Source organism: Myxine glutinosa, chromosome 10 (genome assembly GCF_964187855.1).
Source record: "Myxine glutinosa chromosome 10, kmMyxGlut1.1, whole genome shotgun sequence".
NCBI lineage: Eukaryota > Metazoa > Chordata > Myxini > Myxiniformes > Myxinidae > Myxine > Myxine glutinosa.
The window spans coordinates 109,640,442-109,661,405 of record NC_136270.1 but is presented as its reverse complement, the minus strand read 5'-3'; the positions used below and the strand labels follow the sequence as shown (position 1 = coordinate 109,661,405).

At 47.8% G+C, this 20,964-nt stretch overlaps 1 protein-coding gene across 1 annotated transcript in view; it reads left to right on the top strand.

Annotated features, from left to right (window-relative positions):
- Window positions 1-20,964, top strand: part of SDK2 (sidekick cell adhesion molecule 2) — a 990,523-nt gene that overhangs the window by 690,060 nt on the left and 279,499 nt on the right. The window contains exons 17-19 of the mRNA XM_068126284.2: window positions 3,310-3,491; window positions 4,032-4,147; window positions 5,231-5,435. Coding sequence (XP_067982385.2) covers window positions 3,310-3,491; window positions 4,032-4,147; window positions 5,231-5,435 — 503 coding nt within the window. The remainder of the gene's footprint in view (window positions 1-3,309; window positions 3,492-4,031; window positions 4,148-5,230; window positions 5,436-20,964) is intronic.

The window sequence follows — 20,964 nt, the reverse complement described above, 5'->3', positions numbered from 1 at the left end:
GTTCGTGAGCTACTGAAGCGTTCCGAGGCAGCAACTGCTGAGGTGGGTCAGAGATGGGTCCTGAATACATTTGATCTGGGTGTCTGCATGAAAGCCCTTCCCATCATCTGGCGCTGGCCAAATGAATTTGCTAGTCATGTAGTAACGATTGGACCCTTCCACACATCCATGAACTACATCGGGATGCTCACTGGACACAAGATGCGTGGTTCTGGATATGCAGAGATTCTCTTTGAGGCACAACTAGTAACAAGTGGATCTCTCAAAGGTGTTCTCAGTGGAAAGGCCTACGCAAAGTCCCTCTTTTGCCTCAAAACAGTGTGTGAGGCAATGGAGAGGCTGTTGATGGAGAGATTCACTGAGGAGGAGAACATCATGATCTCTGACCCTGCTGTGCTTCTCAGAATGACCCAGTCTTGCAACCGAGAGCACCTCGATGAAGCCCTCAAAGACCCCTCAACTCTACTCCTCATCAAAAATTTGCATAAAATTTGCATAATTTTGCATAAAATTTGCAGCAGTAATTTGCATAAAAATGGTATGTGGGACATTTTTTCAGCTTGGGGCCATAGCTAGTCATTTTCTACACATTTTTTCCAATCTAGAAACACTGATTAGAAGTATATCTCCGGGGGGTGCAGGGGGACCTAGTCTTCCTACTAGACTATAATAGGATAAACTTGTTTGCAGTTTTTACATCAACGAAATTGGAAAAATTAACTTCATAAATTTGATCACAAGTCTCCCATTATGGATGCAACACTTTATGGTATTTTTTGCCAATACGTTATTGTAAATGTGCATTCCGCAATTATGATGTTGATTTGGAAAAGAACTCTTTATGTCTGACAAGATGTTGCAGAGGTAGTTCACCTGTCTTGGAGCTGTCTAGTTTGGGTTTGATTCCTGGCCCGACTTTTCAGTGTTGGATTGGTGTAGACGGGACATTTCATCATGAAGTGCACTGCGTCCATTGGCTGGATATTAAGCCAGGTGTCCTGGCTTCTGATGTTAGTTGGTGGATTAAAGGTCCCACGGTGTTTTTCATGAAGAGTGGGTGAGTTACTACTGGTACTTTCAACAACAGATCCTCCGGCTTGATATCCATTTGTTGGACGGCACGCCGATGCATCGTCCTGCTTGTGAAACACCAGATTGACAGTTTATAGCCAGGCCTATATTTGTACAGAAGCTAGACAGCTTAAAGGTGAGTGTGCATTGTTCTAAGGTTCCCAGACAGCCATCCATTCCCCCTTCCAGCACATAAACATAGCATTTGGCATTGGCCGTGTTCGCGATATGAAACAGTTCCTGTGCATGGATGGCTCACAAAATGAAAAATGCAATTATTTTTGCAACTACTCAAAATTACCTTTTTATACTCAAGGTGCATTGCAGAAGTGGAGGTGGAATGTCTGCATTTATTGTCAAGGTAAATCCACTGCATGGCCAAAAGTATGCGGACACCCCTTCTAATTAGTGAATTCGGCTGTTTCAGCCACACCCATTGCTGAAGGGTATATATAATCAAGCACACAGCCATGCAATCTCCATAGACAAAAATTGGCAGTAGAATGGGCCGTACTGAAGAGCTCAGTAACTTTCAATGTGGCACCGTCATAGGATGTCAGCTTTCCAACAAGTCAGTTCGTCAAATTTCTGCCCTGCTAGAGCTGCCCCTGTCAACTGTACATGCCGTTATTGTGAAGTGGAAACGTCTCGGAGCAACAACAGCTCAGCCGCGAAGTGGTAGGTCACACAAGCTCACAGAACGGGAATGCCGAGTGCTGAAGTGGGTAGCGCATAAAAATCGTCTGTCCTCGGTTACAACACTACCGAGTTCCAAACTGCCACTGGAAGCAACGTCAGCACAACTGTTCGTCGGAAGCTTCATGAAATGGGTTTCCATGGCCGAGCAGCCGCACACAAGCCTAAGGTCACCATGGACAATGCCAAGCGTCGGCTGGAGTGGTGTAAAGCTCCCCGCCATTGGACTCTGGAGCAGTGGAAACGCGTTCTCTGGATTGATAAATCACGCTTCACCATCTGGCAGTCCGACGGACAAATCTGGATTTGGCGGATGCCAGGAGAATGCGACCTGCCGGAAGGTGTAGTGCCAATGGTAAAGTTTGGTGGAGGAGGAATAATGGTCTGGGGCTGTTTTTCATGGTTCGGGCTCGGCCCCTTAGTTCCAGTGAAGGGAAATCTTAACGCTACAGCATACAATGACATTCTAGACGATTTTGTGCTTCCAAATTTGTGGCAACAGTTTGGGGAAGAACCTTTCCTGTTTCAGCATGACAAAGGGGTATTTTTAATGTGTTCTAAAGGGTATTTTTAATGTGTTGTAAAGGGTATTTTTAATGTGTTGTAAAGGGTATTTTAATGTGTTCTGAGGGGTAATTCTCATGTGTTCTAAAGAGTAATTCTAATATGTTGTAAAGGGTAATTCTCGTGGGTTCTAAAGGGTATTTTATTGTCTTCTAAATTTATTTTTAATGTGTTCCAAAGGGTAATTCCAACGGCTTCTAAAGGTTAATTTTCAAGGGTATCGTTCGTTTATAGACTTTGCCTATTTCATATTAATAATGCCAAACTAAACCTCTTCCTTCGGACATGGGTGCTATTTTTCTCTTCCTCCCACCCCAATAAGTAAACTACCAAAACAACTTGAATTGCATACAGTTGATATAGATAAAACACTCATTGTGGTTAAAAGAAACAACATCTCTTGAAACTCTAAAATTGAAAGTAAACTCTTAAAATATTGTGAAAAAAATTCTCCCCCTCCAACCCTCAATAACCTTTCCTGCTCTGTCCCCACCAAGTATAAGCTTAACCCAATCCATCCTCCATCACCCCTCCACCTCCTACTGCTCCTGCCATGTCGACATAAAAAATAGATGGCACCATGTCATATAAAAAACACAAACACATTTCCTTGTTGCTGAGCCTCCGAGACGCAGGCGTGATACGATGATAATGCAGCCAACTCGTATTGACATCACTTGGGAGAATGTATGAACATAAACAAATCGTTTTCACAATTATTTAAGGGATTGCAAGACATTGTAACTTTCCAAAGCCAGGTAATTTGCCCACAGACTGAGCTGGAGGCTCGTATACATGCATTATAAATTGATCCTTGACTTATAATGAAAGTCATTTATCTTTGAGTTCTTTGGCCCGATTGCTTAACCCCCCTAAGGATGATTCATGCATCAACGCAGCTCTTGTCTTGCAGAGAAAATGGCGCTCAAAATCTCCTCTTTATGCGGATAATTTGTTGCCCTTGTCTTCTACATTCAGGTACCGCCTCTCGGGTCCTCCCTCAGACTACATGTATAAAAATGTCCCCAACCCGGATGTTATGAGCTTCCGACTCGAAGACCTTAATGTATGGACGAGCTATGATGTGGAGATTGCTGCTTACAACACCGCTGGTCTGGGTCCCTACTGTGCGGCAGTCACAGAGCGCACTCACGAAGGAGGTACTATCATATCATTTATTAAATGACCTTCAAACACTGTCACTCATTCATCTTTCATGTTACCATGTAAAAGTTCCAGAGACGTGATCCAGTGGCCTACGGATCAGAAAAATCAGTCCAGTCAGTCCAGCAGCAAAATGAGAGAATCAATTGTAGGGGCATGTCCAGCTCACTGATAAATGTAGAGTGTGCTCTTTCAATCACACTCGTTTTTATGCCGCTTTTGTCATTGACGGTCCATTTAAAATTATTCCCGACTCTAAAATTTCCCGCTTTGGTTCATCGAGTTCATTTCTTGCTACTTTTCCAAGCAATCCAAAACACATTGCATTTGAACCTTGAGAAAGGCTTTCAAAATTCAGCAGCACAGATTTTTTTTTGGGGAATTTATTACACTAACCTGTCGCTGGCTCTTTTATTCCCATTCCAGCAATCCTCCAGGCCGGTCTCTGACACAATTTGGGCAAAATTCCTTTGCTGAAGTGCTGTCATGGTGACACGCGCTAACCGCTTTAATTTCCATCTCTTTTTCTCCCCCAGTCCCCAAAGCAGCTCCAGAGAGGTTGCAGGCCCAGGCAGTCAATTCTACCACTCTCCGGCTCCGCTGGTACCCTCCTAGACGCAGTCTCATTTATGGAATCGTCCAAGGTTACAAGGTGTGACCAGTAATGTCATGCTATTCCCCATGCTCCTCAAGCCATTTTTTTTTCTTTTTTTTTTTTCCACTGAGCACCTGAAAAGCTCTCTCTCCCCCTCAACTCCCAGCATCATTAAGGATAATTGACTTTGAGCTGGTCAAAGTTATTACCAAACAATTTGCATAGCACCTGCAGCAGTTAGATTACTGAGCAATCCTTCAGAATTTGCATGTTGGGAAATTATTTTGGCTGGAAAAGGGAAAAAACCGGGCAGATCACAATGAAGGAGATCTGGAATCGGGACAAATGGCAGTTTCGAGTGACTTTCTTGATTTGAGAGGCAGTACACAGATGTTTGAACAAATGCTGTAATGGCCGTAAGCATGGCGAGTTAATTTTAAAAATTGCTTTCTAATTTGAATGAAAAAAAAAGATGTGAAGGAAATTCAACCGGCGTTGCCAAAGCACACCTTTCCTGTAAAAGGCCTCTCCAGGTACGGGCGCTAACGAATCTCGTGAACTGATGGCCTTTTGGAGCATTTCCTGCCCTTTATCTTTTGGATGACAATATAACGAGTACGCACAGTGATGAAGAGCCACTCGAGGAGTGAACTCCACCTGTCTGTGAAGGTAATTTCCTCTGATTAGGCTGTTTCCCACTTGGAAAAAATTTCGCTTCTTAAATACTCCTGGAGCAACGAATAGAACCTGATGATATCACAAAAGGTTCAATGTGTACAGTTTCATTAGTGGTGCTTCAGTACTCTGCCAAAATGTGTGCGTTCTTACTCGCATTAAATCCAATCAAATACCACTACGGTCGCATTACATCCCCATTTTTGCCGAATTATTTCTTCACGTTCATTCCTTTTCAGTATGTTTCGTCCACTATCTGGGAATGATAGCCCCAGGTTATCAGGCCATGCTTTGTTTATCCTCTCCCCATGAATATTATAGTTGTTGTTTTTTTTGTTTTTGTTTTTGTTTGTTTCAAAAAAAAAAGTTTCTACAATTTTTTAAAAACATTTTTTATAATAATATTGATCTTCCTCTTCCTACGCCCTTATTCTTTGCCACCCTGCTCTGAATTTTTTTTTCCAGCTGCTTGCCTGGAGAAGCGAAACCCCAGAAGAGGTGATTGTTCGCGTGTTGCCGCCTCCTTCTGCGGCCACCCAACCGGGCCCTATGAAAGGATTGATTACTGGCTTGAAAAAATTCACGGAGTATTACGTTTCCGTGCTGTGTTTTACCACGCCTGGAGATGGCCCAAGGAGTCCATCTCTTCGTATGCACACGGCTGAGGATGGTGAATATTTTTGCAAGGCCTTCATGCTGAAAACATTGCAGCAGTGTTCCCTCGTTGATGCATACAACAACAACAACAACAACAAGCATTTTAAGGCCATTTTCCCTGCTAGAGCGGGGGTTAGCCTTGCGGGCCATTTTGACAATCATGACAATCATAGCATGACAATCTTCTCCATTTTGCCCTATTTTCTACAAATATTGTCTACAAATATCTACAAACAAATATTCTACAAATATTTCTACAGATTTGCCCTATTTTCTTTTCGTTGATGCATACCTTCCAAACAAAAAGCCTCTCCCATTCCTGTGGTGTAAAGGTGTAAAGCGCACGTTGCTTGAATATGACTTGACGGATGACGACAAAAAGTAGCAAGATTCAACCACACTCCGCACTCAATTCCACGAATCATACTATATGTGAATCTGCCTTATTTACGTATGGTCACGTGATGTAAATGCAAATGCAAGCCATGCTCACAGAAAATAATATCATAAATTACTGAGAAAATGTAGCTTATTAAATAATGAATGCATATGCCGGGTGTACAGTGCATTCAGAAAGTATTCAGACCCCTTCACTTTTTTCACATTTTGTTATGTTGCAGCCTTATGCTGAAATCGTTCAAATTCATTTTTTCCCTCATCAATCTACTCTCAATACCCCATAATGACAAAGAGAAAACAGGATTTTAGAAAGGTTTGCAAATTTATTAAAAAGAAAAAACTGAAATATTACATTTACATAAGTATTCAGACCCTTTGCTATGGCACTTGAAATTTAGCTCAGGTGCCTCCCATTTCTCTTGATCATCTTTGAGATGTCTCTATACCTTGATTGGAGTCCACCTGTGGTATATTCAATTAATTGGACATGAATTGGAAAGGCACACACCTGTCTATATAAGGTCTCACAACTGACAATGCATATCAGAGCAAAAACCAAGCCATGAGGTCGAAGGAACTGCCTGCAGAGCTCAGAGACAGGATTGTGTGGAGGCACAGATCTGGGGAAGCCTACAAAAAAGCCCTTGTGCCTAAGAATTATGGAGGCCACTGTATTCTAAGGAACCTTCAATGCAGCAGAAATTTTTTTGTAGGCTTCTCCAGATCTGTGCCTCCACACAATCCTGTCTCTGAGCTCTGCAGGCAGTTCCTTCGACCTCATGGCTTGGTTTTTGCTCTGATATGCATTGTCAGTTGTGAGACCTTATATAGACAGGTGTGTGCCTTTCCAATTCATGTCCAATTAATTGAATATACCACAGGTGGACTCCAATCAAGGTGTAGAGACATCTCAAAGATGATCAAGAGAAATGGGAGGCACCTGAGCTAAATTTCAAGTGTAATAGCAAAGGGTCTGAATACTTATGTAAATGTGATATTTCAGTTTTTTCTTTTTAATAAATTTGCAAAACTTTCTAAAATCCTGATTTCTCTTTGTCATTATGGGGTATTGAGTGTAGATTGATGAGGGAAAAAATGAATTTAAACGATATCAGCATAAAGCTGCAACACAACAAAATGTGAAAAAACTGAAGGGGTCTGAATACTTTCTGAATGCACTGCATCAAAAGTGTGCAGGCTTGTAGACAGCCATATTCTCACAACGGTTTAATATTTTAAAACTTTCCGCACTGAAAAACATTCCTGCCAGCAACTCTCTTCTGGTGAAACTGCCAAAATCAACACTCTCACTCACCTTCACTCTTTCATTCCTCTTTTCTCCCGCCTCTGGAACAAACTCCCTCACTCTCTTCAATCCCACTCCTCCCTCCAGGTCTTTAAAACAGCTGTTCACCACCATCTCTTATCTTCCCCGATCCAAAACCTTGATCTTTTCTACCCCCGTTAAAACACCCCAAATCCGTCTCTTTCAGCTTCTTTCCTGAAATTCCTAGAAGTGTTCATTTGCTTTATACCGTGTACCGCTCCCTCCTTCTTCCACAGATCTACCGACTTCCCTGTTCTCTACTGTTGTTGTGCTTGTGTGCTTCCCTCTCTCTCCCCCTCTTGTCTTTTGCTCCCTTCATTGTATGTTTTATGTGTCTGTGCATGTTTTCATGTTCAATGTGTTAGCTCTTACATGAGCCTCGATCTTACATACAAAAAAAAAACAATTTTCAACAGAGATAGCTCCTCTTGCCTATTGGCTGATGGCCCAGCATCACATCTGTCTCTCCTGGATTATGTGAAATACTAGGCTCTCAACATTGAGGAAAGCTCCTGGAATGATGCCAAAGCACGTCTGCTGCTCTCGTATCAAAGGCGGATCGGTGGCCTCTGTTCTACACCTCCTCCTCTGGTCTCTTAGCCATCTGATCCTCCCCAACAACTCTGTAGTCTATATGCATTCTTGTAGTAACTCGCTCCTGGTTAAACTCCCAAAATCCAGACTGACTTCACACCTCCACTCTTTTGTTCCGCACCTCTCTTGTCTGTGAAACCATTTCAAAAGCAGTTCTGTCCCATCCTTCGTTCCAGGGTTTCAAGCAGGCAGTGCACCACCTCATGTCATCCTTCCTAATAACCTTTGCTAACACGACCATCTCACCTGCAGGTTGCAGTATTTCCTTCCCTCCTCTCTCCTCGTTTTCTGTTTGTTCACTCCCTTATTATTGCGTCCAACTGTTACCCCACTGCCCTACGAGTCCATACCCTCTGTATGGGTGTGTGTGTGTGTGTATATATATATATATATATATATATATATATATATATTGTTACGGACACGGCTTAAGATGTTGCTTGACCGAGCGGAATGGCCGCCGTGTTCGCACAGTTTACCCGATTACCCCCAACTCACCCGATTCCACTCGAACGTTGGCCAAATCGCGCTACGCTAAATCAATGATGGAAAGGACACAACGACTGGGATAAATGAAACGACGCAAGGGGTACAGTTCTCAAGACCTCCGGAGGAGGATATAATTAGTGGTGGAGAAAAGGGGTAGATTACAAGGTAATGAGGTAAAGACACAGAAGAGATGGGCACTTAGTTACAGTCTTATCTTATCCCCGACAGACCACAGACAAACGGAACAAGACTGACTTACACAGGGATTGATGGCAGGGAAGGACAGGCAGTCGATAGCACAAGGTGCACCTTGGCTCAGGGACAGGATAACGCACGGTCCAGTCCAGAGATGCGGGGAGGTGTCACAGCGCTCGGAGGTGGCGTCCTTCGCTCTCCAAGCTCAGCGCGCATCTGACGTCACCTCCCTCTTCCTGCGCATGCTCAGCGGGGAGTCACACGCCCTCGGCTCGTTGGCTCCGCCCCAGATGGGACCGGTCCGCCGCTTCTATTGGGTGCGGGGGTTACCGGGCTCCGCCCTTGACGAGGAGCTGACAGCGAGCCCCTACTTGGTAACCCCGTCGAGCACATGTGCGATGGCGGCTCGTTGGAAAGGCCTGGTGCCCTCCCAACACCCCCCACCAACCAAGCCGGGGTGAGGACGCGCACTCCCTGCGCCGCCGCCGTTGTTGTTGTTGTTGTTGTTGTTGCTGAACCGTGAGGAAGAGCTGCGGGGAGGTATTGGGAGGTCCGAAACTTCCTAACGGTGCCATACAATCACATCTGGTGCAACGAAGAGTCAGAATTAATGGAAACGAGTCCTTAACTGACATAGACTAAGAATAACTAGCAAGATGTCCTATAGTTGTCTACGTGAGATGCGGTGGACCTGGATGCGACATTTAATGGGGGAAATAGGGGGAGGTCGGGTCTACAGAGTGTTGTTTACAGAAAATGGGACTAGGGAATGGGGGATTGGGGATAGTTGGGAAGTATGGAGGAAATAGGGGAATATTTACAAGCGGATATGGATGGATGTAAATCCCATATCCGCAACATTGCACCCTTCTCTACCTCGGGGCGTCCCGACCCGATAAATTTTTACCTACGTTAGTGTGGCACTCAGATGTAGTTCCCTCTACTATTAACTCAACCCTGAGTGCGACAGTTTTACAGATGTTCACAAATGAGTAAATATGTCCCCCTGCGACGTTGCACCCTTCTCCTAACAGAAACACACCCACAGGATAACCGAATCGCGGAAAGAATCCTCAAACTAAACATACAGCCGGTAGGGAGCATCATTTACACAAGACTACACTGATATTTACACTACGATCCAGGACCTGTTCTTTGAGGAACACATGCAGATGTTATGCATAGAGAGAGAGCACGCATGCCAGCATCGATACACCAACCCACGAGTGCCCTGTGGCCCTACGGCCTTTAATAATGTGCAGAGCACCCCATCCAAGCACCAAAAGCACCACCCCATACACACAGTCAGCACCATCCGGTGCACCAATAAAGTGTTCATAAAAATGCACAATCAAGTGTCCATGGTCACCGGTGGTGTCGCAGCCGGCCGATGTTCTGCCGCTGGTCTTGCCTTCCTGGAGTGCACTTGGCCTTCTGGCTTCTTTAGAAATAAAGAAAGGCGCCAACCGCGTCCATTTCTTAATTGTGGCCGTCAGGGGGGCCAACTAAAAGTGGTTCACCTGTATGGCGTAGGTGCCACGTTGACCCAGAGGTCCATCCACGGGTGGTGCTTGCCCGCAAAAGAACTGCGGTCCATTGTGGGCGGCCACAAAAATTGCGGTCCATATGGTGTATCGATCCAGGCAGCAAGCAGCGGAAGTACAGGCCCACAACTGCGGAGCCAGCACCTCTCTCTCCTCTCTCTCTGCCCCAAAGCCAGATCCTCGGAGGTGGGAGACAAAAGAAGACAAGTGAGTAAGGTGGTAAGGGCGCAAAAGTGCACGCAATATAAGGTAATGCACACTGGGGGCACATGGGAACCAGGTGAGACAGGTACGTTCCTACCGTACGCCCCCCCCCCCCAGGTAACCTACATTGCCCCTCCCTTACCCCTTACGGTATCCACAAAACACAACACTACCCATAAACATCTACTTTACACATCAAACAAACGTCCCTACTGTCTTCCCCGTTCCTCCCATAAACCAAATTCGTCTTCTCTCCCTCCTAACCAATCAAATTTGCCATTTCCAACTCTCATCAAAATTTGCCATCTCCAACTCAACATCAAAATTTGCCATCACCAATTCATCATCAGTCCCTCCTAAGGAGGGAGAGATGGAATCACCCCAATGTCTCATCCACGTCGTGATGCGTCTCACAAATCCACACAGCAATTCTCCTTCCTGCAACACAAAACAAAGAAAACACAGGTGTGGAGTCATCATCACCACCTCAGGTAAGTGGCTGCGTATGGTGCGACAGGTTCATCAATCCTAACTATTTCCTAAATGACTTTAACAACTTTACATTACCCGGGGTCTTTCCCTGCCAATCCATTGGCCAACTTACACTATGGGTTCTAAAAACCAATTCCCATTGACCAAACTGTGGTGCTTCTCAATTTGGGGTCTCACTCCCCCGATTCATCACTCGGTGCCCCCGCACAATTTCGGTGGCTGGGTCGTGTGACGCTCCCAGCTGGTCCGCCCACCTGCACACCTCCACCACTGTTGTTGCCTACCGAGCTCACCTGCTCCTCACCCTAACCTAACTAACTGGGGAAGGCCCTCTCGCACTCTCACCCCCTCAGTGCCCTCTCTGGCACGGCCTGCCCGATCCACACCCGGGATCCTCAGGCACCCACTGACACTAACGGCTCCCAGAGCCCACCTGCGGCCTCACCTGGCCGACATCTAACAGTGGCGGAGTGCTCAACCATTCACACTCACACTAACAGGCCACACGACCAGCCAATTTCACCACACCAATGCACCCATCCACAATACCATTCTGCATCCGCACCACAAATGCCAATATCCAACCACAATTTACCTATACCCTCTACCTATTCTTTAAACTACCCTCCCCGGGTACTCGTGAAAAGGGGTCCACTCTTCCCCCATCCACACCTTCGCACCATGCACACCACTCCGTACCACTTACTCCACTCTCTCCACACCACTCATTCCAATACTCCATGTATTCCACACACCTGTACTTGCACACCTGTGCTCTCATACTTGGTGCCGCCTGCACCCTTCTCTCCCCCAAGCGCATTCGCGCTGATCCACAACACTCACTACTCATACACTGCTCCACACACCTGTCCAGTTCTCACACAGCATCATCTCATCTAACTACTCCCCTCTGAAACTTGCGCTTCCCAGTCGTCCCTTTAAACTATTGCGCTCCCTCGTCATTATCATCCACTCTAATCTACCTGCGTCCCCTCTACAGGTATCCTTGTCACTAACTAACCTTAACGTTACCTAATGTCATCTTCGCTAGATCCCTACACACAATATCCTAACCCACCCGGGCTAGTTTTCACTGCCATACACCCCATAATCTATCGCGCATTTGCCCCCCTTCATGGGAAGGGTGGCAGGGATGCCACCCTTACCCACCGGGCCCATCGCTCATCAATCCCCCAGTCCTCTGGCACTAATAAGCCCCCCTTATTCAGAGGTACTGGGTCCCGCCTCGGCATCTAAAGCCGAGGCAATCCACGGGGGCGCCTGCTCGCCGGTGTAAGGCCTTCTAGTTTCCCGGGGTCTGGCGGGGGGGTGTCTGGGGTCGGCTAACCCGCTTCCCCCTGGGCGGAGTTAAGGACCTCAACCGCCGGGGATCATCCCGGCGCGTGGCTCGACAGTGCCGCGCCAGGTGACCCAGACGGTTGCAAGTATAGCACCTCACCTGATAAGGTGCTTGTCTCCGGAATTCCAAATTTTCCCCCCTGAAGGTCCGAATTGGATTACCCACTCGTGGTCCACCGCGGGCCACCTCCGGGGCCGCCTGCCATGGTCCAGGTCCCGCCAGGCGCTGGTCCACCAGCCTCCGGACCATGCCCGCCAGGTCAGGACTCACGTCGGGGGCGGGCCCCCTAAGGGGTCCGCCCTCCATCGGGGGTCCCACCTGGCGGACCGCCATTGCGTGACGCTCGCTCCCCCGGGCCAGGGGCCTCGCTGCTTCCCAACGGGCCGCAGTGTCAGCCGCCTGGCTCAGAGTCTGCGGGCGCTACATGGCGAGCTGTTGCCGGAGCTCAATATCCGGGAGGGCCTGGATAAAATGGTCCAGCGCCAGGCTTTCCCGGGAATCCGCTGCCATGCTAGCATGTGCGATCCCCACTGCGCGGCGAATGTCGTGGGCAAGTTCCCCGATGGCTTCCTGGGGCTTGCGTTTTCGCAGCGCGAGCTGAGCTTTAACAAGCTCGCTCTGCTGTTCAATGCCGAATCGATTAATTAGGGCGTCGCGGAGGGCTGGCAGGGTGAGAGCACCCGGTGGTAATGCCGTCAGCACCTCCGCCGCCGCGCCGCGCAATGCGGCCACCAGGTGTACTCCACCTTCGTCCTCACCCCAACCGTTGCCCTTACACACACAGTCAAACTGCGCCAGGTACGCGCGTAGATCACTCTTGCCGTCATACGGCGCGAGTGGGACCTTGTGGGACCACCTCGTATGCGAGTCGTTGCCCGCCTGCCGGACCCCGTGCGTCGCCCCTTGCGGGGTCAGCGCGGGGCCGAACCGGCCGGGCCCCCACAGTACATTACCCCCAAGGGGCTCCCGTGCCTCCCCTGTCCCTCTAAAAACTACCCCTGTTGGTGTCGATGCATGGGTCACACTTCCGCAACCCGCTACCCATTCCATACCACCACAACCTTGCTCACTCACACCTCGCACCTCTCCCATCACCGGACCCTCTCGCTCGCACCCTCGTTCCATACCCTCCGGACCAGCCATACACCTCACTCTTGGCCTCTCACGAACATCCGGGTCTATCTCGACCCCCAAGCTTATTAAATCACCTGGCGCATCATACGCACGACCATATTGGTCACCACTTACACCGGGTCCTCTTTCTCTTCGCTTCTCCTCCATCACCTGCGAATCCCTCATCCGGTTAATGAGCACATCATCACGATCCGAACACAGACTTTGGACCAATTCTTTTACTTCCTCCTTTATCTCTTTCTTATCCTCTCTACGTCGCTTCTTAATTTCGCTCACCCCTTCTTCCACTTCTTCTAATTTCTGCTTCACCTCCTTCATCTCCTCGTGCGCCCCCTTAAGTTCTTCCTCTAACTCCACCTTATTTTTTTATATGTGCTCCCGCACCTCCCGCTCTTTAACCTCCATCACCTCTACCACCTTGTTCATTTTCCTCGTCAGGTCCTCATGTACCGTCTGACACTCTTTTTTAATTACCCCTACGTCCTTTTTCATCTCCTTCTGTGTCGATTTTAAACCCTCTATTACCGCTGTGTTCTTCTTTACCTGGTTCCCCAACTCCTTTTGTCCCACTGTCAGTTGTTCTACTCCCAGCGTCAACTCCTCTATACCACCTTGCAATTTTACAGTCCCCTTTCTCACCTCCTTCTCCATGCGCTCCTTACAGTGCCTCACCTCCTCGCGCACTCCTCCGACCTCCTCACTCACACCTCTTCTGATCTCTTCTCCCATCACTTGCATCTCCTGCCCAGATGCCACCCTCATCTGCTCCATTTCCTCCCTGTGAGCATCCAATTTAGTTTCTACCCCCATTCTGACCCCCTCTATCTGCTGCCCCATTTTTTAAACTTCCCTTTCCGCTTGGTCCCTCATGTCCCTCAATTTCCCTTCCATACTGTTTTCTAACCCCTCTAACCCCTTTTTCATCCCTTCCATTTGATTCTCTTGAGCGGCCATTCTGTTTTCTACCCCCGTTAACCCATTCTTTACCTCTTTTATCCCATTGTCTAACGCCTCACCGGTACCCCTCGCTTCGTCCCTCATTACCCCCCATTTGGCCCTCCAATCGCTCACCCAATCGCTCACTATCAGCCCTCATTTGCTCACTATCAGCCCTCATTTGCTCACTCTGAGCATCCATCCGATTCCCCAATTGCTGACTATTAGCCCTCATATCGTCCTTCTGCAGGTTGAGGGACGCCTGCATTTGTACCATAAATTGCTCCATGAGGGCCTGCATTTGGGCCATCCCTCCCACTTGTGCAGCGGGTGCGGCCGCCGTAGCCATGTGCGAGGCGCCATTTTGCGCGCCCGCAACCTCGTGCGCGAGGACGCCATTTTGCGAACCTGCCGCCCTCACTGCTTCGCTCTCCTCTTGTCCCTCAATTTGGTCCTGGATCGACCCTGCCTCACTCTCCTCTACCGGAACCCAGCCGTCTTGATCTGCCATAGCGCGACTTTCAAAATTCGGGTTTTTATTTTAAAACAAAACAAATTTCACCGTTAATAATTTCGAGCGCGTGAAGCGCGCTTCGGGTCCAATCTCACCTCCTGACACCAATTGTTATGGACACGGCTTAAGATGTTGCTTGACCGAGCGGAATGGCCGCCGTGTTCGCACAGTTTACCCGATTACCCCCAACTCACCCGATTCCACTCGAACGTTGGCCAAATCGCGCTACGCTAAATCAATGATGGAAAGGACACAACGACTGGGATAAATGAAACGACGCAAGGGGTACAGTTCTCAAGACCTCCGGAGGAGGATATAATTAGTGGTGGAGAAAAGGGGTAGATTACAAGGTAATGAGGTAAAGACACAGAAGAGATGGGCACTTAGTTACAGTCTTATCTTATCCCCGACAGACCACAGACAAACGGAACAAGACTGACTTACACAGGGATTGATGGCAGGGAAGGACAGGCAGTCGATAGCACAAGGTGCACCTTGGCTCAGGGACAGGATAACGCACGGTCCAGTCCAGAGATGCGGGGAGGTGTCACAGCGCTCGGAGGTGGCGTCCTTCTCTCTCCAAGCTCAGCGCGCATCTGACGTCACCTCCCTCTTCCTGCGCATGCTCAGCGGGGAGTCACATGCCCTCGGCTCGTTCGCTCCGCCCCAGATGGGACCGGTCCGCCGCTTCTATTGGGTGCGGGGGTTACCGGGCTTCGCCCTTGACGAGGAGCTGACAGCGAGCCCCTACTTGGTAACCCCGTCGAGCACATGTGCGATGGCGGCTCGTTGGAAAGGCCTGGTGCCCTCCCAACACCCCCCACCAACCAAGCCGGGGTGAGGACGCGCACTCCCCGCGCCGCCGCCGTTGTTGTTGTTGTTGTTGTTGTTGCTGAACCGTGAGGAAGAGCTGCGGGGAGGTATTGGGAGGTCCTAAACTTCCTAACGGTGCCATACAATCACATTCTGGTGCAACGAAGAGTCAGAATTAATGGAAACGAGTCCTTAACTGACATAGACTAAGAATAACTAGCAAGATGTCCTATAGTTGTCTACGTGAGATGCGGTGGACCTGGATGCGACATTTAATGGGGGAAATAGGGGGAGGTCGGGTCTACAGAGTGTTGTTTACAGAAAATGGGACTAGGGAATGGGGGATTGGGGATAGTTGGGAAGTATGGAGGAAATAGGGGAATATTTACAAGCGGATATGGATGGATGTAAATCCCATATCCGCAACAATATATATATAAATATATATATATATATATATATATATATATATATATATAAATATATATATATATATATATATATACATATATATATATACACACACACACACACACACACACACACACACACACATATATATATTGTTACGGTCCGCGGTTAAGGATGTTATGTTTGCCGAGCGGATGGCACCGCGACCTAACAGTTTCCCCGATTCACCCGAACGTTGGCCGTATCGCGCCACAGATATTCAATATGGAAAACTCTAAAGCGACCGAATGGAAAGAGGAAGAAGAAGACGTACAGAAGAGTAACGGGATTTATTATTTACACACACAAGCAAAAGGAGCAGTCACGGTTATGTACAGGGAACATTGAAACAGCAGGTGACACAGTGAAAATTACTAGCTTATCCTATGCAGTCTTACTTTATTCCCAGGGACAAAACAAACAGAACAAACTCATGTACACGAATGGGGAAATTGCAGGCAGGATTGGCTGGAAGGAGGTGTGTGGCTGGAGCTTGATCCCGCACGGGACGTCGGGCTGGACCTCGACGGCCGCTGATGCCACCGATCCTGTCGTGTGCGCGGGATCACGGGTCGGAGCTGCTTGGTGGAGCCGACGCGCTGGTGGGGGGTCTGGCGTGACGGGTTCTCTCCTCTCTCTTTCTTGGTCAAACCACTCTTTCTCTCTCTCTTGGTCCAACTCTTCCTCTTGGTTCAATCACTCCTCACCACCGACAACTCAACGCAACCACTGACCACTCAACGCAACCACTGACCACCACTGACGACCAACCCAGCTCTTTCCCAAAACCACACAACTCAGCTCTGCTCTTGTCATGGACCTCTCTTTGTCGTGGACCTCCTCTTTGTCGTGGACCTCCTCTTTGTCGTGGACCTCCTCGCAACTTCTTGCGCGCGCGCCTTTATAGCGCCTCCGGCGATTAAGCCGCCGGCTTTTAGGACACGCCCATCGGTGTGCTCACCTCGGCCCTGGTTGGTCGCGCGACCCTCTGGCTCCGCCCTTGATGACGACGGGCGGGCACGCCTTTCTTCCCCAACCCGAGCACATGTTCAATGATGGCTTTGGGGCGAAAACAACCCACAGCTGTAACAAACTGGCCAACTGCCCAGTGCAGTTGGCAATGGAGACTTGGAGGGGATGTAATTGGCAGATTGAGGCTTGGCCATGACGAAAGGGGAAATGGAGGTTTTTGGGAATGGGAATGAAGAATGAAGGGAATCTATCTTTTTCACTTGGTGCAATGGAGTGTCATTTTAATGGAAGACAAGGCCTTACCCTAAAACACATAATAAGGATATAAACTACTGAACAGGGATATTATAGTGTCCTTCAATGTATGCTTTATGGAATTAACTACCGGGACGCCCTTTTGACCTTTATACACACTGGAGCAAGGAGGGCTCAGAATAAAGCAATAATAATAATACACACAATAAAAAAACACAATCCTCATTTCCGCAACAATATATATATATAAGTTCAAAACACACCTGGTCACAAGTGTGCCGCACTGACCGGGTCCTCAGTCGATGTCATCAGCATCAACCCGTTTTGGCCCTTCAACCTTGATACGGTCAGCTAAGGTGGGCCAGCAGGGGCACGTACATATCCACATGCAGCAACTGCATCTGGATGTGTACATACCCCCACCCCCAGTACATATATATATACTGTATGTATATATAGAGAGGGAAGCACACAAGCGCATATACGTATATTCATGCAAAATAATTGTTTGTATTATGATTGGGGTAAATCATGACAACACAACAACTCAGGTACATTATCCTCAACTAAAACAAGCCGGTTCCTCTGTAACGACGCGTGGTGAGGCGAGCGTAGTGAGCCGAGCCAAGCTAGTATATATTTATATATACTAGCAACGGTAACCGCCCTACGAGCGGGGCTTCAATTGGGAGGCCCAAATGAAAAGGCAAAATATCAGAAATTGAAGGATTGTTTTTTATTTTAAACGATTCATATAAACATCCGTTAAATCATATCACACGCAAATCATCAAAATCTAAACAGTACATGGCGCCAATTTTGAAAAAAGATTGAATTCTGCAAAACAGAAGCGGCCGCTGCACGTCTTTCTCAGTCGCACGTTTATGTGTGAAGAGTGCGTGCCGAATCTGTAACACGGAAGCGGCCGCTACATCTTTTTCTCAGTCGCTTTGCACACGCTGCCGTGTTACTTCAGAGCCACACGTTTATATAGGAAGAGTTCGTCAGGAGTCGATCTACTCTCTCCTGATACATAGAATTTCAACAAAAGCCACATCACTGTTCATATCGGTAAATATTATTCCATTGTGTTTGGAAAAACTGGAAAATTGGAAAAATTGGAAAAACAATATAGCTTATTTTACTCCAGGGGGTCCTAGGATTACCCACCCAAAATATTGTTATGTCGGTAGGGTAGTGATATGTAGAGCCAGATAGATCTGTGTAGGTAACGTGCTTCGTCTGTCACGGTAAGGAATCTGACCTGTAATAAGTTTCATGTGTAGGCATTTTGTCGGTTAAGAGTATACCTGTTATTTAAGTAGGTTAGGTTAAGTATACCGGTTAAGAGTTAAGAGTATATAAGACTATACCAGGATGTTCGAGTTATAAGTAGAGTAGGGATTAAAGACTAGCGCCCCTGTGTGTCACACCTGGTAGCTAAACCTTTGTCCCTTATGGCAATGCACACACTTAGACACTTAGTTAGGATCTCCTTCGTGCAACATTAAATGATTCCCTTCCCTGACATGACTTTGGAAGACGGACAGGCAAGGGGGGGGCCGGCTCGGGGCGCCGCCGCATGGACCGCGGCCAGCTGCACCTACGAGCTATCACCACGCTATGGTCCTGTGATTGGTTGGCGTGCTGGGCGCAAACCTCCAGCCAACGAGTGCGAGACGCGCGAAGCTGGAAGTTTCGGTGGAAGTCGCTGGTTGGTAGCGCGCCAAGGCTGACGTCACCGAAAAGGTTATTTAAGGGAGCGCCGAACGCCATTTTCTCTCTTCTCTTCTTCGTCCTACGCAGCTCTGGCAGTCTCTAGCGGCTCTTTCATCTCTTGCGGTTCGTGCTCTTGTTTGCACAGCTAGCCTTTTTGGACATCCGGCGCTTCGTCTTGCGCAGCCCGAGTTGAGTTGAGTCATAGCCCAAGTGGAATTCGCTTGCTTCTTGCACGTTTGCTTCGCGAGAGCTGATTGGGATGTGGCAGGCCGATCGTGTGTGAAGATCGACCTCGCTTGGAGCCGCTAGCCTGCGTTGGACGTGCGGTGCTTTTCCTGCTGTGGGACCTCGTGGGTGCTTTGGAATTTGGAGCAAGGCCTGGTGGCGCACGAGCGGAGCTTGGAGCCGCGTGGTGGACGATACCAAGACAAGACGAGGGACAGATAAAGCCAATCCCCATTACATTTTACACAACGTGTTCTTTTCCTTTAATTCATATTCCTGTGTCTCGTTTCTGATATCTGTGTGTGGCGACGTCCCAATTTAGGCTTCTTATTAGTTTATTATCGCGTTTTCCTGTTCCTGCGTTCCGGTTCAATAAACCCTTGTATTATTTTCCTTTCCCATTCAAACCTGTGCCCGCTTGAGTTGATTGCCCCTACAGGGTCAGAGTGTCGCAGTTAAGCACTTGCGCAGCCTCCATTTTCCTTCTTCCTCCCGCGCGACCATAGTAAAATCCGTATTGGTTATTGCCTCCATTAAATCCGTTTTGGTCCATCCGTGACCTTCTGGTGTTAACCTGGAGTCACACGACAACTGGTAGTCAGTAGTGGGATTGAACCCTGAAAAAAAATTGGTGTCAAGAGTGTGGAGAATTTGGACGCAAAATTTTGTAGTCGGAGGCGAAAATTTTGTATAGTCGATTGGACTTGCACGACGTGAAAGGTGCGTCATTAAATTTATTCGGTTTTTGAGATAAAACACGCGTGGGAAACGACCTTCATCAAAGCGGATGTCGGAGGTCGGCAATATGGAGGAAAGAAGGATGGAAGATGCGGGAAGTCTTGGGGGTGAGTCGGAAGTAGTTGGGGTAGAGGGTAGCGGTGAAACCTCCCCCGCTATCAAGACGGCCCCGATGGATTTCCAGGCCTTTTATTAAAACATAATGAAGGCAATGAGGGCTCAGAGGGAGCAAAGTGAGCGAACCAGTGCGGAATTGAAAAGAGAAATTCGGGGAATAAATAACAAAATTGGGGAATTGAAAATTGATATGGGAGGAATGAAAGGGTAATTGAAGGGGGACTTGAAGCGAATGAATAACAAAATGGAGTCCCAGGGGAAGGAATTGAAGGATGATATGAATGCTCAGAGTAATAAAATTGATGGGCTGGAAAACAAAATGGGTAAAGATATGAGAGAAATTAAAAACAAAATGGAGGCTCAGAGTGAGCGCAGTGAGCGACTAGAAAAAAAAATTGATGGGTTGGATGGAAAAATGGACTCCCGGGGGAATGAATTGAGGGAAGGAATAAAGGGAATGAGTGATCGATTGTAGGGACACATTGAAGGAATGGGAAATAAAATTGATGGGTTAAAAGGGGAACTGAATGCCCAGAGTGATAAAATTGAGGAAGAATTGGACAAGGGATGGGCAAATTGAAGGATTAAAGGAGGGGTTGAAAGAACAAATCGAAGGGATGGACAGCAAAATTGATGGATTGGAGGGAAAAATGGAGGTGATGAATGAACAAGAACAAGGGAATGAAATGAAGTTAAGGAATGAACAATTGGATGGAAAAATTGAGGGACTGATTAACAAAATGGATGCCTGGACGAATGAATTGAGGGAAGGACGAACGAATGGTGCCAATGGGGCCCAGGAGAAGCCAACGGTGGCAGAATTAGAATCCGAACGTGGGGGAAGGCAAATTGGGGATTGCGCCGGGAACAGCATGTGAAGAGGTGAATGGGGAATGCGTACAGGTAGATGGGGAATGCCAACAGGTGAGCGTGGAGTGCCAAAATTGTAGTAGGGAATGTTTCCCACATCATGACCTGGAGGTTTATCGGGACCGGGTGGATGCCACAACACCCCAACCGGGGGATAGAATTGAATCCTTGCAGCACCAGGGCGGTGGTGCAGAG